Here is a 16,061-nt window from a genome sequence, read left to right as displayed (position 1 = left end):
GCCTTCATAGGGTTAATGGTTTGCATGGAAATTTTTCTATCCTTGTTAAAAATGTGCACTTTTTTGTTTGAATTTGTCTAGCTTCATTTCCAGCTATTGTAGATCACTATGACTTGATCTGATAAAAATAGGCAAACAAACAAACAAACAAAAAACCCCAACAAAACAAAAGTAACCACTGCCAAAAAAGAACTTTATTATCTGACATTTTATTTTCATACTGGTACTCAGAGTCTGTGACCCTTTTAAGCCCCTGTTTGATAAACTGAAGAGATTGTAGGTGTTTCTCTGTAAGGCATTTTTTCTAGTTTAACTCATCCTATGGCACTTCCTTTGAAGATGTTCAATTTTTAAGTGCATTAAAGTGGCATATTCTCTCTGGAAAAGGTTACTTGTATGAAAAGAAATACAACAAAAGGATGCTTCGCAGTTTGTTTTTTTTTTTCCTGTGATTTTCTCCACCTAGCTTGTAATTTCTTTGTACATTACTGTCCCAGCATACATTAATGACCAAGTTTATTCTGCTTCTTTCCCTAAGCTAGCTCTAGGAACAGTCTTCTAGCAGTTAGGTGACTGCAAGCAATACCTCTGGTTATTTTCAAGGCATCTTTCCGCTATAAACATTAACATTACACTATTATTCTTTGAAGTCATGAAAATCCTGACATTTGGAGCAATTTTACCCTGTTTGTTACCAATTCTCTGATTTTATTTCATACAGTTTTTTTATATTTTAATATGAAAACAAATTGGCAGAATGTAAAAGTTTTTTGTATTATTAATTGAAAGCTAAAATAAGAAATTAAGGGGAGATTCTCAAATAATAAATATAAATTCAGTTGTTTTGCACTCTCACCCTCTCTACTGTGTTATAAGAAAAGCACAGTTATAAACCACAGTCTTTCAAAATTATTGGTTTTATTCCTTTATTATGTTTTTATATAGATTTTCAGGAGCAGCAACCTCATACTCCAGAGTTTCCGGATTTATGCTTGCACAGACTTTGGCATTGACATCGTCGAAAGCCTGGGAAACACATCTGTAGCTAATAGTTTTTTAATTGGACACATTGGGCAAAAGGTAAGCGCTGCAGGAACTAGCTCAGTGTCTCTTGAGTTGCACAACAACCCTTCAAACAGAAATTTAGAGAAACAAATAAGCAACCTGAAAGTCCATGCTCCGTGGCAATTTAGGTAAAGTTTGACTTTTGAATTTGTGCATAGGGAGAAAAAGAAATGGCTTCAGGATGAGTTTTGGGCACTGATCTATACACTTAGTCCTCTAGCTGTCTTCTGCTGCTTGGAAAAATGATGCCTGCAGCAGCAGCACCTGCAAGGGACAATGATTTGGTGATGAAACAGAGAAACTTGCAGCATCAGTGCCTGCTGGAACCAGGGATTTTGTTGCTTCTGCTGGCAGCAGCAGAAGAGAAATAGCATTTGATCAGCTGGATCCTGCATCATTTTTCAGGCACTCCATTCATTACCAGCTGATGGTACAGAGCTGAATAAACATCAGCTGTTGAGAAACTAGAGTTTGCATTCTGCAGGAAAAATCAGCATTTTTTGTTCTAAGCCATTTTTCATCATGGTATGAAAGTTTCAAAGAGTTTTTAAACAAACTTGAAGCAAGGTCTTTGATTTTTCTGTTTGAATTTTGAAACATTGAAAGATTTTATATTATAATGTATATTCTTTTTTTTTAAAATATAAAATGACATTTAAAAGTCAAACCAAAATATGACTTGGGTTCAATTATGGAGGATTTTAGTAAGTTAAGTATTATTATTTTTTCCCTATTTTTCACAGAAACTATTTTTTAAAGAGAAATCACATTTTTTGTTTAAACGAGGTCTTCCTTGTTTATAATTCCTATAAATAATTTTCAGTAACATGCATGCACCATTTAACCATATAAAACTGAATTTAGTTTACTGATTTGAGAATGGAGAATGATGAGGGCAATAATAGGTTTGATTTCTTTTCTAGTTATCTGGTTTCCTCTGCTCTCTCATACCATCATCGGTTCACCTGGAACACATAGTGCTGCTTATTTACTTAAGAATGAAAAATGCCACCAAAAAATAACATTTTTATTTATGCAATAAATACGATCTTCTCTTATTTCTTTAGGCAGCTGAACAAAGTCCTTTGGGTGCTATGAGGTTGTTAACAGATTAGTAACATAGATTAATAACATAGATGATGAAGGAATTTTAGTTACAACTGGCCACAGATGCTTGTTTGCAATTTTGAGGTCCCCTTTCCCCTGCTTGGGTTTCTGTTGCTGTTCATAAAATTAATTTGCTCTCTGACCAGCAGAAAAAGAGTTTTAAATGACTTTTCCTCAGAAGCTTACAGAAAGAAATCTCTGCAGTGGGCCTATTGAAAGCATCCTGTCCTACAGGGCTTCCCTGAGGGCTTCCCTGAGGGCCTCCCTGAAAGCCTCTCCTGTCCTCCCTGTCCTACAGGTGCCCAATGACACAATGACTTTCTCTCAGACACAAATGTGTGTGTTTTTGCTTTGCAGGATACATGGAAGGACTCTGATGCTGTACTTGTTAAGAGATTTAGAGGCACTCAGCTGTGCCTTGTTTCTTGCTGCACCCCAGGGGGGTGATTATCTTTGATTATCTCTTGATAAGAGCCTCCTTGTCATAATTTACATCTTAATTTATGTAATTCTCCCTTTAATAATGATGTCTCTTTAATATCAATTAAAACTTTGTGACATTAATTTAATGGGAACATTGGATTTTTCTCTCTGCTAGCCCTTCCAGTTTTTCAAAGAGGTGCTTTAAACCAAGATTGTTTTCCAGAAATATCAGGACATATCAAAACCGGAGCTTTGATCAATTAACATATTAGTGGCAGAGCCGGATCCAGGGCCTGTAAAAGGCAAGGGGTTACCTTCATGGACATTCAGTCAGCTCCTCCCTTGCTTTATAAAGCAACTTAATGCCTCTGTGAAGCCATTTGTAGAGCCATTTGTGAAAAACTAGAAGGTCTGAGACAGGTGACACACACTAGGGGAGGAATTACCATCTCACACTCTTCTTCTACTTACTGATCATTAAAAGTGATAGAAATGGGGCTGGGGTGGAAGAATAGGCAAGTGTAAGCAGAAAAAAAGCATAGAGTTCTGAATAATTTATTACCAGCAGCTAGGGTTTTTCTACCTAGCAGTGACTTGGAATAAGATGACCCAAGGACCAGGACCATCATCCCAGGTGTTTTTTCCTCGAAGTAAGAGAGGTGATGGAGACACTGCTTCTTAATGAGATTAAAAATAGTACCACTCCTTTGAAGTGACAAACTATTTCTAAAAGTCCATTTCATTCCAAATTTTCACACAGGGCTGATTTCTCCCTTGATATTCTGCTACAGCCTTTGGGATCTGTTCTGCAAAACTGTTTATTGGCCTCAGAAACAGCATCACATGTTCCTACCAGCTCTTTATCCTCTAGGCTACCCACTGGCATAAAGTACTTCCTTCTTCCCAGCCTGTCTCCAAGATAAATGGGCAGCGATATGCACTTATCCTCTCTGTCATGGCCTCCAATCACCATTAAATCTAGTTTTATTTTTGTGTTTCTCATTGTTTGTGTGTTTTGCTCTTCTTTTTCACATGTCCAGCTTAAATTCTTCCCACAGATCCCCAGTCATGCAAAAATATTTTGAATCTCAGCTGTCAGGCTCTTCTTGGAACCTAAAATAGGATAATTGGCTTTATAAAGTATGGAAATTTCCTGCCTGATGGACAAGACAAAGTAAAGTAAAAAGGGATGTAAATGAATCTGCTTGCTGTGCCTTCCAGGTGGATTTTTTCTTCACAGGGAATGTGCAGTTCTATCTCCCTTCAGATGTCTAACCTTACCTAGTATGCAGAAGGCAGGACTGAAAGGAACACTATTGCGTAATGTAAATAGTAAATTAAACAGATGTTACTTGCCACAAGTTGCAAGGCAAATGGTTATAAGTGTCCTTCAAATAGCTCCAGAACCAGGGGATCAAGTGCAGTCACCTCTTTTTCTCCCAGCTACCGCATCATGGACTCCTAAGACCTGGAGATTCATGTGTTGATTTGTTTCTCAGTTCTCTTTGTTTCTTCATTTCAGGGTGGAACCTGCATGTCTGCAGGACTGAAAACTCCCAAAAGATACCAACTATTCATCTCCAACACAGCTTTCAGGAACTTTGATATAGACACTTGCACAGCAATCATGACCTGTTCTGGCTGTTACCAAGGGCAGGGTGAGTACAATCTACACTTATTTAGCAGTGTTTGAACAGTCCTTGGCTGCATCCATTTTGGATTCATATTTTTAGAAGGTCTTAGCTTCATCAGACAATCACTAATAGAGATTTCATCAGAATCCTGGAAAATGTTGTATGCAATGATGAAGAGGACTGTCCCCAGTTTTGCTTTAGTTATCTTATTACTGTGTTTGCTATAGACAAGTTATCCAGAGTTAGGTTTTGAGTTATTTGCATATACGTTTTACTGATATTTCAGTGCAGTATGTAGTTTTCAAACATGTCATTCTCTTTGCATCACCTTCCCACCTGGGATGCCAAGATAACAGCTCTTACCTGTTTGCAGGGTGATGGAGCATAGGAGGGTGATATGGAGCTGCAAGATAGATACTGTGCTTGTTGTGCAGCTCAGATTAAGTGAGAAAATTCCTGAGCCAGGATTGTAGTGATATGCACAACAATTCACAATAATACTTAGCTTTTTTTAGTGTGTGCACTTTGCTGACATTGTTGTCGGGCTGAACAAGACCCTTCAGCTGTTCTGATCTGCTCATGGTCAGGTTGTAAGTTCTTCAGCATTTAGTCAGAGCCACATATTGTACATGTCTTTGAGAAAAAGGTGGCCTTATTTTTGCACTGATTTTATTTTCTCAGTGGGACTTTGGAATATTTTTTTAATATTTTGACTTGTTGCTTCTTCATTTTGGGATGTAACAGTTCAAGAGCAATGATTTGTCTAATAACTATGGTGCATCCACACACAATTTTACCAAGCTACAACCTCAGGCCAGCCTAAACCTTCAGTGAATTTGCCTAAGATAATATATGTAAACTAAGCATCCTTTTGAGCTTTGAAGAAGTACCCAAAGGCTCTTTGAAGAACATTCCAACTGCAATTACCTCTTAAATGTATTTATATATAAACTTATACTGCCCTACAATAACATAACAGAGAAAAAGACTTCAGGAGGTGAGTGAGATCAAAGGACAAGAGGAATAGTAAAATCTGACTCAGAGAGGCTACAACTGACAAAATGATAGGCAAATAGTAACCAAATTTGACACATGAACACTCATGCCAAAGCTGACATGTTAAGGTACATGGGGCAATAATTTTTGGACACTCCTGAAATTATTAATGTGTTCAAAAACTTTCTGTGCTTTAGCCCACATGAATATTCCTCCTTGCTGTATCTGTCAGTGTTACAGTAGTGAAAACATACTCCAGCCACACTTATTAGCCAAGGCTTTATCCTGCCAGGTGCTGAACATATGCACACACAGATAAGCAGCCCTTACCTCTGACAAGTTTGTCTTATAAACAGGGCAGAAAATATCTATAAGTATTCCTGTTTTGGGGATGATAACTTTTGACAATGGTATTTATGAAGAGGTTTTTGGAAAAACTCAGGAGATACTGGAAGAGCAGAACCTGGATCAGAGGAGCCTGTAACAAGTCCTGTCACAGCAGGAAGCTGGACAGGTGGGACCTGGCCAGAACATACTTTTTTTATTTCTTTATTTTTTTTCTGAATTCCCCTCTGCCATTGACTTAGCAAACACTCTTCCAAAGTGATAGTGAAGTGAAGCTAATCTCTTTTTCTCCAGAGAAGCCTTCAGACCTTGAAGAGGTTTGTCTTTGTTTCTGAACTTCTGCTTGTTCCCCCCAGGTGGGTTTACAGTGAGAGCTGAGCATCTGACCTTCACCAACTCACCTTTCCAAGTGTCCTTCCCCTTTCCTCACTCTGCCATCCTTGAAGATCTTGATGGATCTGTCACTGGACAAGAAGGAAGTCATCTCCTCCCTTCTACAGACATCCTTGGGGCTTCATGCACAGCCAGTGCCAATTTCAGTCAAGCTTCTGGTGGCAGCGTTTGTGGCAGGGACCTTGTTTTTCACCGTATGTCTCTTCATTTGTAAGTAACCATTTGTCTTTTGAAAAAAATCACTTGCTATGTTTTATATTGAGAGAGATGCTGTTTCTAAACTCAATCCCAAGACTCTTTGCTGGGCCGTAAATGAGGTCAGGATAAAATCCTGAGCACTGGCATATAACAGTTCGTGCTGTTGTACACATGATCTCTGGCACCATTTTTGGTGTGACTTCTTGTCCTTGCCCAGACAATTCCCAGGCACAATTTGAGTGACAACACAGGGACCATTCCTAAGTGGCAATTTGGATGTAGTCATCACAGTTTAGATGAGGGAACTTAGCTGTATGGACAGCTACAAAAATTATAAACACAACTTGGCCTCTAGGCCAGAGGACAGTCTTTGGTTTATTTTGTTTACTAACTTGGACATGGCCTGTCCAAACCTGATTTTCTTCTGAGGTTCTCAGCAAGCTTGTTATCTTTGTTACCCCGGTTTTCTATCTATAGTCTTGATCCTGTCTGGAGACAGTTCTGGCAGTGTTAAGTTGACTTTTGAATGGTGATTGTGGTGTATCTCTATTTTGTCCCTCTTCAAATTACCAGAGGGATATAAATGGGCTTTTGTAGTACTGAGAATCCAGCTCAAGGTGGACACTGACACATTAATGTTCAAAGTGAGATTGATGACCAAGCCTTAGCCACAGTCAGGTTTAGTGGGTGGATTGGGAACTTTGCCAAGATTTTCTGACTGCTGAAATATAAAGTAGACATAGATCATGAGAACACCTCCACTGTTGATAAAATGTAGAAAAAAGTTTGAATTTAATTATATTTTAAGTCATGCTCTGAGAGTGTTTCCTTTTATACTCATTGTGAGAGATTTCCCTAACGGTTCCCAAAGGATAGGAGGTCACAAATAGGTTAGTTTTTCATGTCTTCAGCAGAATATTTCTGGCATCTAATTTCATTTCTTTGTAAGTTCCATAAGCATTTTATTATTTCATGGGCCCAGCTGTCATGCAATGAACAGACATATTGTACAGAGGGTATAATAACTTCACGACGTATTTAATTAAAAGAAAACTTTCTGGTAGATAATTTTCTGCCATTCTGTTGTAGCCATGTCTCTTATCACAGAATCATAGAATGGCTTGGGTTGGAAAGGACCTCAAAGATCACCCAGTTCCTACCCCCTGCCATGGGCAAGAATGCCACCCACTCAGGTTGCCTAGGGCCTCATCCAGTCTGGATCTGAACACCTCTGGGGATGGGACATCCACAAGTTCTCTGTGCTGTTCCTTGCTTTCTGTGAGGTACATGTAGTCAGTTCAGATCATCAAACCTGTTTCAGTCTATGTGATTATGGCTCACTATCAATATTATGGAATCAAACAATGGTTTAAGGGAGATATGAAACTCAAAAGTAAGCTTTTATTACTGTGGGAGGCAGGGCTTTCTTGACAACTAGTTAATTGCTCTTCTGAATTAGTTAAGATACCAGTTTCCACTTGATTACAATGGGCACTTGTGATAATACTACTGTTTATAGACTGAAATGGAGAAAAACAAAACAACAGCAACATTTCTTTGTCTTAAATGGTGGAGGAAGCCAAAGCATAAATGAACGAATCACTTTGTAGATGAAAGCAACTGCAGTAAAATTGTGATATAGCTCTAAGCTTATTCAGCACTCAAATATTACGGGAATGATTTGGCAGTTGAGCCAAAAATTCAATATGAGTGAATTCAAATTGAGTTAAGACATAAAAACTTAGATATTTTATTGAAGAGCATGTGTAGTCACCACGTGGATATTGACAATGTGTCCTACTATGGCTGATGGAAACCTGGGTCCTTGATTTGGTTGCCCATGCAAAGGTGTCTGGTGACATTTAAAATTGATCATAATGACTCACTTTGTCACTCTAGTGGCAGAAGATCAAGGCTCTCTCACAGGTGCTGTATCAGATCTGCCATCTCACTCTGATATTTTGGATTCCTAGAGACATTTTAAAAAACACCAGATGCCTGTTTCTCTGGTCCCTCTCTTTGGGGCCAGTCAGCTGAATTGCTATTTGGGCTTCTCTTGACTGTACTTACTATGATGTTAGTGACTGTAATGGGTATTTAGTTACCCAAAGCACATATAAACATCTATAGACACTTAGGTGCCTTAATCCTAAATTGAATGCCAAGATTTTCCTCCACCTGCCTTCTACACTGGTTTTGGGGGAAATAAGACATGCAGACATAAGACATAAGAAATAAGGCATAAGGCATACACAGAGAGTGTTCTTGCATGTATATATGTATATGTGTGTATATATATATATACATATATATGTAAATGCAGTGTGTCTCTCTTTTTTACTTAGTTTTGAATCCATTCCCAGTTTCTTTTTTTTTTTTTTTTTTTTTTTTATTATTATTATTATTATTATTATTAAAGGGTCATAATGGTCCCTGGCACAGTTTTGCCCATGACAGCTATGCCACTCCCACATAATTTAACCTGACCCAGGGACCATTTCCAGTAGGGCAATTTGTATCTGTCTGTGTTTTTTGGAGGCTGCAGGAGTTATATTGTATGAATATATTGTACGGCTAGGCCATACCATGTGGCCTCAAGGCCGAAGGATAGGTCACAGCACCAGTTAGCTTACCCATAGAGGTGTAGCTGCAGGTTTGTGTCTGACTGCTTACATACCCTATGAATGGATGAGACAGTTTTGTTGGAGACGATCTGTATGGATAAAACCACACCTTATGATGTAAGCTACGTGTCTGCTTTGCTGGTATCTCTTTGCACTGCCATGCCTACTGTAAGTTTGCAACAGAATATTACTTTTAACCTTTTTTTTTTTTTCTTTTTCTGGAGACATAAAAATTGTTCTGGAGAGTTCAGCCTCCTACTTGTATCACCTTATATCCCACCTTTGCAATAACCCAGTCCTGAAGTCCAGCTCTTTCCCACTGGCTCCTGAGTACCATCCCAGCACACTTCTGTTGCTTCACTTGCCTCCCCAAGCTGGATTTGCTCTTGCCTTTAAGCAGCTGGCAGTTAAAGGGATCCAGTGGAGAAATACTGCTCAGCCAAGTACTTTCACCATTTCTGTTATATTGGAAGAACTCCTGGCATAAAAAGAAAAGGGGAGAAAAAAGGATTTTAATAATCTGAGTACCACTCCATGCTCATCTTCCCTTCCCAGTGCTCCACTCAACATTTCACTTTCTTTTCAAAGTATGAGTTTGAATCATTCGCCATTTTTTGCTGTTTCAGGTTTGTAGTACACAGGCAGCAATGTTGAAGTGCTCTGTCAAAGCTCTGTTATTAATTCATTTCTATCTTACAACTCATGTTTTAGAAGAAATATTTTTTTCCTTTGCAAATAGGGAAAAAAAATTATCATGTGTTCCTTTGAAGTGGGAAACTATATGACTTTCAGCTACCTGCAGGCTTTGGATGTGCTTATTTGTTTCAACTAGTGAAAACAAAAGGCTGCACTAAATTAAGAGTTTGGAATTGTTCTGATTTAACAACGTGTACTGATTAGATGGCAAAATACTACTATGCTAGTTGTCTTTCTTGATCACTTCAGCATGAGGTCTTATGCAATCTAGTTCCTTTTCTAGCCACTTTTTAACCTTGATTATATGGACTGGAGATCTTTGCTCAATAGTGTGTGGTTGGTGTAGTTTCTCACCACACTTAGTATAGATATGAGTACTTTTGGGCACTGCCACGATATCTAATAATATTTTATGATAGGTAATGTCTTCAATACACATCATTCCTCCTTGCATCAAAAGGGGTGTAAGAAGAACAAGTACAAATAGGAGTTCATCTGCACCATTGTGGTTTGAACCCTGGTCTAAACTTTGTCTTCCGTGTAAATTGCTGAATTAGATAGTCATAGAATCACTAAGGTTGGAAAAGACCTCCAAGATCATCTAGTCCAACCGTCCCCCTACCACCATGATATGATATGATCATATAAGTGACTGAAGTGCCCAATCCCCTTGATATGATTTATATCAATCTCTTATTTCCAGCAAGTCCCCTTCCTTTCCTTTCTTATTCACCTACATGAGCTGGAAGTCAATTTGTGTCAAAGATACTTGGCAGCCCCAGTAGCCAGCTGTTAGCCTGCCCTCTTGAGGACTATGTACTCACAAGAGTAACCTGAGAGACTGAAAACATCTTCTCTGTGCTGCTTCCAGATCCTCTCTCGTGAGTAGCTCCTACCAGCCAAATCACTGTCATGTTAAGTTGAAAGACTGTCAGCAGGCAGCCAAGCAGAGCAGGCAACAGCTGGTGTTCAAAGCAGTGAGTCCAGGAGGCTTCGGTCACAGAGACAATTCTCCAGAATGGACCTGGTGGAGAAACAGGGTGGGAAGCAAAAGGAGCTGGAGGGGATGAAGGATGCAAGTCAATTAATAAAATATCCACAGCATGACATGAGGATGAGGGGGTGGGGAAGAAAAGGAAAGGGTGAATTTTGTCCAGATGTATTTGAAGAGTGTTCACAATAAAAAATGAATAGTTTGGGATTAATACAACAAAACATGACTAGGAGCAATTGGCAGAGGTTGAGCAGACAGAATAAGAAAGATAGGCTGGGTGACAGGAAGAATTTCCTAGCAAAACAGTCTCTTGGATTCATCTAACATCAGTAAAAAGATTAAAGTATTGTTTAGGTACTGATGCTTGGGTTTCTTCAGTTTCTGATAAGCAAAGAATTGCTGTGGAAATAAAACCCTTCAGTGGTGCTCTACCAGCTCTGGAGTACATGACCTGTCAAATCTGCAACTTGCTAGTTCCTCATTGTACTTACAATTTGTGCTAAGTCCCTGCTGTCGGGAGGATGGGGGACAATCAAAACCAGGGGTGAAAAATGATATGCAAGCCTCAAGTCCAAGCTTTAAACACTGAAGCCACATTTGCTGATCATCAGACTGAAGTGTTAGCACAAGAGCATCCTCACTTTGATATGAAGTCATACTGTACTAGGAGAAGATTTCTGGCAATAACAATAAAACCATTTCATCTCTTGTGCTCAGTAGCTCTCTTGCTCTAGGGTAATGCAGTCTCTGTGCTCCTGAATGAATAGTGTGAGGTGCTTGGCACGGTGTTTTTTTTTTTTTTTGCATCCCCCAAAGACTGGACTCCAGATCCAAAAATCTTAAAGGCAGTTAATGGATTTTGAGAGAGGAGTCCTGTTATGGCAAGGAGGGAGGGCAGAAAACAAGCAACCACTATTTGGTGACCTTGCTTGAGCAGGGGTTTGAACCAGATGTCCTCTAGTGGTCCACTCCAAGCTAAAACATTCTGTGATTTGCTTGCATAGGAGGGAGACAGCTTGGTACACTGTGGTTACCTCTATCCCAGCAACCTCAGGTTCATTCCCTGACTCTGAGGACAACTGGCAAGGCTTGGCAACAGCCAAGTTATTAACCTTCTTTCTCTCCAAAAGATCAGGCAAGTTGCATCAGCGCTACCTTTTGGGAATGTTCCCCTGCTTGGGATTTGTCTGGGATAGGACTGGTTGATGCAAGCCGAAAGCATGACCAGTACCATTTTAATAAGTTAAGAGTAAAATGTGGACAACTGAAAGCTAGAGCCCAACTCTTTATGTTTGTGCTCTTTAATTTACCAGAGTACAATAACGTATTGGCACATTTTTTTTTTTCTTCCCCAAAATGTGTTTAGAAAAATGATATATATATTTTTGTTGTTGGAGAAAAACCCTTGGAACCCTTTTTGTGATTGTTATAGAAGATGAGAACAGTAAGCATTTAGTGACTCTCTGTCCTGAATTTCTTCACCCAACAACTTCCAGGGTAACTGGGATCCATTTCCAAGGCTGCATTGCTGTAACAAAAGCCTTCTCCACGAAGTCCAGTTGAAAGTTAAACTAATGTGTCACTTAAACACCCTTTAAAGAGGGTTTTTATGTCTTTTAAAAATGTAATTGAAGCTTATAAAAGTCTTTATAAATTTATATGTGGGAAAGTTATTGAGTAGTCTGAAGAACAGCTTATGCCATGGCACAGCACAGCGTGGCTGCAGGCTAGATACGGCTGCTCCAAATGCCACTGCTACCCATATTAGAGTGAAAATATGAGTCTCTATTAATATTAAAACAAATTTTCATTAAAAAATTGTCATAACATGATTAAGTGACTTTAAAAGTTTCTCCACATTATGCATAATTTTTACAAGAGGAGTGCATTAGAATAATCGGCAGCCAGGCAGCACCTTGCGGCAACGGGGACTCCAAACACTTTGCAACCGCACGCACCAGAAGGAAGTTCACCTCTTGTTCCCTTTTCAGTTGCTTTCCCCCTCTTGCTTGGGAAACCTGGGACTTGCTCAGCACCAGTCTTGTAGTTCGAGCCCTTTATTGCTTCCCTCTTCTTAGTCTGCTGCAGAGGAAAAGATTAACTTCTTCTTTATAGCCTTAATTCTTAAATCTGGTCTAATATCCTCTCCTGTAGTGCATGCATTCAGTTGCTGCAAACCCAGGCGCTGCTGATGGCTTAGAGTGAAAAGAATAGCATACCCCCTACCTCCGTGTCTTTGAGTCTTGAAGAGAGTTCAAATGGTTACTCTAGTTTTGTTTTTCCTTTGATATTTACTTACTGTGGTGCCTTCAGATGAACACCCGCCTGCTGTGAAACACCCTGACTGTCACCGTTTTTTTTTTTACTCAATGTGTACATGCTTAGCTGCTCTCTGGTCATGTATCCTCCCTGTGTAGATGACTGGATTCACACATGGGGCAGCATGTGCGCTCACTTGGCCTCATAACCCAGCCTTTTTCAAGGCACCTGTGACATAAGGTGGATAAACAAAATAAGCAAATATTTAATAGTTGGCTTTTGAGTGTTCAGTCAACCAACACATCAGCTAAGCTTCAAAATTTTCTCTGTGTCATCCCACCAAAGCAGCTGAGAGAAATTTGGTACCCAGTAAAGGATCGACTTCCATTTATCCTGCAGTCTAGGGTAGTGGAAAGAAAGACAGATCCTGCTTGTGAGTAAAAAAGACAAAACATGTCCCTAAGCCTAGCCCTCAGCTTGACTATTGGCTGGGATGTTTCTGAGTACAGGGGGAGTATTTAGCATTGAGGAGGCATCTGATAGCCCTACACTTTCTTTGCTTGCAAGGAAAATGTCAAGCTGCTGGGATGTTCTTACGGGACAGATAGGTCCAGGCTATGTCTGCCGGCAGGAACACTCTATCATAACCAAAGAACTACTAGCTATAAGATATTAGTAATTTGTAGAGGACTGAATGGGCAACAGAGGTTCACTAAAAACATGACCAAAGTATGTGCATCCAAATTTTCAAATCCATCTTGGATGCTTCAGAGCCCTTACCTGATGCCCACATCAAGCAGGATGACAAAGTTGTCATCTACAGGTCTTTGCTATGCTTACGGTGCAAATATATTTGAACTGCTTGCTTACCAGCCACATTGCAGCTCAGAATTTGCACCTGATTTTAGTTTTCCTTAAAATACCAGCCTGTAAACTGTAGAAGCTGAGGAACTGATTTAAGAACAAGGATGAGTTACATAGAAGCCAGAGCAGCCAACTCAAAAGTTGTCTTAAAAGGAGCCCTCTTAGCTTGTTGCTCACAAGACTCTCTGCTCCTGGGAGATAATCTCAATTCTTCTTTACTTCAAATTCAGAAAGCCTATTCCATAGAGGCTGCTCAAGAACAACGATCTAGTTACTTTCCAAAAAAACTGCTTGCAAAAGCTTGATGGGAAGGATTCCTAATACAAGGATGATTTGAATCAAATGCTTTCTCAACAAAGATGCACGCATTTACTGAAAGCAGCTGAAAATTCCGACTCTTGGCAATTAAAGTAAAATGAACCATTCTTGGGACTAGCATCAAACCTGTAAAGTGTTTGGTATGGCTATAATTTGGAATTAGCCTCCATTTGGCCAACAATAAATTGTACTGTTGATATAAACATTTGGTGTCCCATTTGAAGTTAGATGCTATATTGTTTCCTGTTTTAGGAGAGGGATAATCATAATGGATTATTACACAAATGTATCAAACAGAAAGCATTTAGAGCTAAACACAGCGTCTGCATTCATACACACAGATATGGACCCTTAGGATAAGTAAGCTAATGGTAAACATAAACAGGAGAGTTAATATTTGTTCTGCTTGATGTTGTTGATTGGTTTAACAAATCCTTTGTGGGCCATCTATGTTGAACAGTTCTGCACAATGCACTTGAGCTAAATTACATAACAGTTTATATGATTACAATTGGTAAATTGTTACTCAGACTGTAAAGTCCTATCTAGCAATCCTGCCATATTTCTAGAGCAAATTGCTCCTTAATTGAAACCTGCTTCAATATAAAAATACAGCCTTTTCAATGAGTCATCCTTTTTTTCCCCTTACAGTTTGTAAAGGCTTCCAGCAGTTTAAAGCGAGGGTTAATTTTGCATTAAGACCATTGCCTCCTAGTTTCTTTCAAATAAAGCCAGGGGAAGTTCAGGGGAAGGCTCTTTCCTCTGATAATGAAGCTCTCCATGTTAATGATGCGTGCAGGCTCCCTCAGATCCTCTGAATTAGAAATACTCGTGTGTGCGAGCGCTACTCTGCTTCATTAACATTAAGGAGAGGTAGATTGGTGGCTATTTAGGGCACAGTGAAATCGCTGGCTATTTAGGGCAAATGGAAATGGTGCTAATTGTGGCTGGTAATTCCATTAGTAGGATGCTTCCATTTTGGTGACTGTTTGGCATATAGGTGAAAAAATCAAGCCCGCTGACGTCCTTGTAAGGAGAATGCAGTACCAGGCTCAGTGTTTTCTTGTACAAGTTTTCTGTGCAGAGTTGCAGAGATTATCAGGTGCTCCTTTTCTTTTTTTTTTTTTTTTTTTTTTTTGGCGTGGTGCACTATGTCAGGAGCGGGGCATTGTGTTTGTGGGTGCAAGATGTGTGAAAAGCAAGGATGCAACATTCCAGGGGAAGGAAACCCCAGAGGCTTCAGGCTATAAGATGCCAGGCAGTCTTTCTCTTTGGCTCCCTTTCCTTCCTAGGTCATGAACAAAGTTCCAAATGAAGGTCAGGGAACCTAGACTATCTTACTATAAGCTGTGCAAAGCTTTATGGCGCCTTTTTTTTTTTTTTTTTTTTTCCCAAAGGAAAATTCCGCAATGAAGGCTCCTGGAATACTAGAAAGATTTATTTAATTTAACTGTACCCATCTAGAAGTTAGCTATGTAGTTTAGGATAGCTATTTGTGGTGACTTTATAACTTCACATCAAGGTCATATCCAACTATCTCGGATTCACAATGCATTCGCTAGTCAGGGAGTCTACCAGGCAAGTGTGGCATTGCAGCCTAAATTTCTTACAGACAAATCTGTAGACTTGTATCCCTCCCTGTATCCCAGCAGAATTGCCCCTTCCTGGCTTTCTCCTCTGTCTTTATAGTTTCTTGGAAGTACTGTGAAGAAATCCCCGAGATGAGTGGTCAAAGCAGTCTCATCAGACTTCTCCAGCAATGAAGAACAAAAAGAGTAAAGAGCAAAAAAGTGAGGATCTATACTGCACAGAGGATGCGTCAGAGTCTCCGTCACTTACTGTGGCATTGTACACCTTTGTAACTCAATCAGGCAATTTCTGATGTGCAGGAGAGTTTAATGCTGCACCACGCTATATTTGGTATGCCACTGCTGCTAAAAATGTTTTCTTGAATACCTGTGCAGGTGCTGATAACTGTGGCGATAATGTGCTTGTCATTTACTTGCTTAATTAGCAGCCTAATATCCTGGTCCAGTTAATGCCTATAAGAGGAGGTTTATTAGTAGTACGAAAGCTGTTTAAGCCTTATAAACTCCTTCCAGTCAGTTTCATTGGTCTGCCAATATCTTCTGGTTGAGTGATTCT

The 16,061-nt window shown here is 39.5% G+C and overlaps 1 protein-coding gene across 1 annotated transcript in view; it reads left to right on the top strand.

Moving 5' to 3' along the window:
- Positions 1 to 16,061, top strand: part of PKHD1 (PKHD1 ciliary IPT domain containing fibrocystin/polyductin) — a gene marked incomplete at both ends in the record, with an annotated part of 259,585 nt that overhangs the window by 125,317 nt on the left and 118,207 nt on the right. The window contains 3 exon segments of the mRNA XM_084284494.1: positions 946 to 1,080; positions 4,118 to 4,253; positions 5,927 to 6,173. Of these exon segments, the coding sequence (XP_084140620.1) occupies positions 946 to 1,080; positions 4,118 to 4,253; positions 5,927 to 6,173 (518 nt within the window).

Source organism: Netta rufina (genome assembly GCF_964035555.1).
Source record: "Netta rufina genome assembly, chromosome: 3".
Classification (NCBI taxonomy): Eukaryota; Metazoa; Chordata; class Aves; order Anseriformes; family Anatidae; genus Netta; species Netta rufina.
The sequence above is the reverse complement of the archived record's forward strand: the minus strand, read 5'-3'. Positions and strand labels throughout refer to the sequence as shown.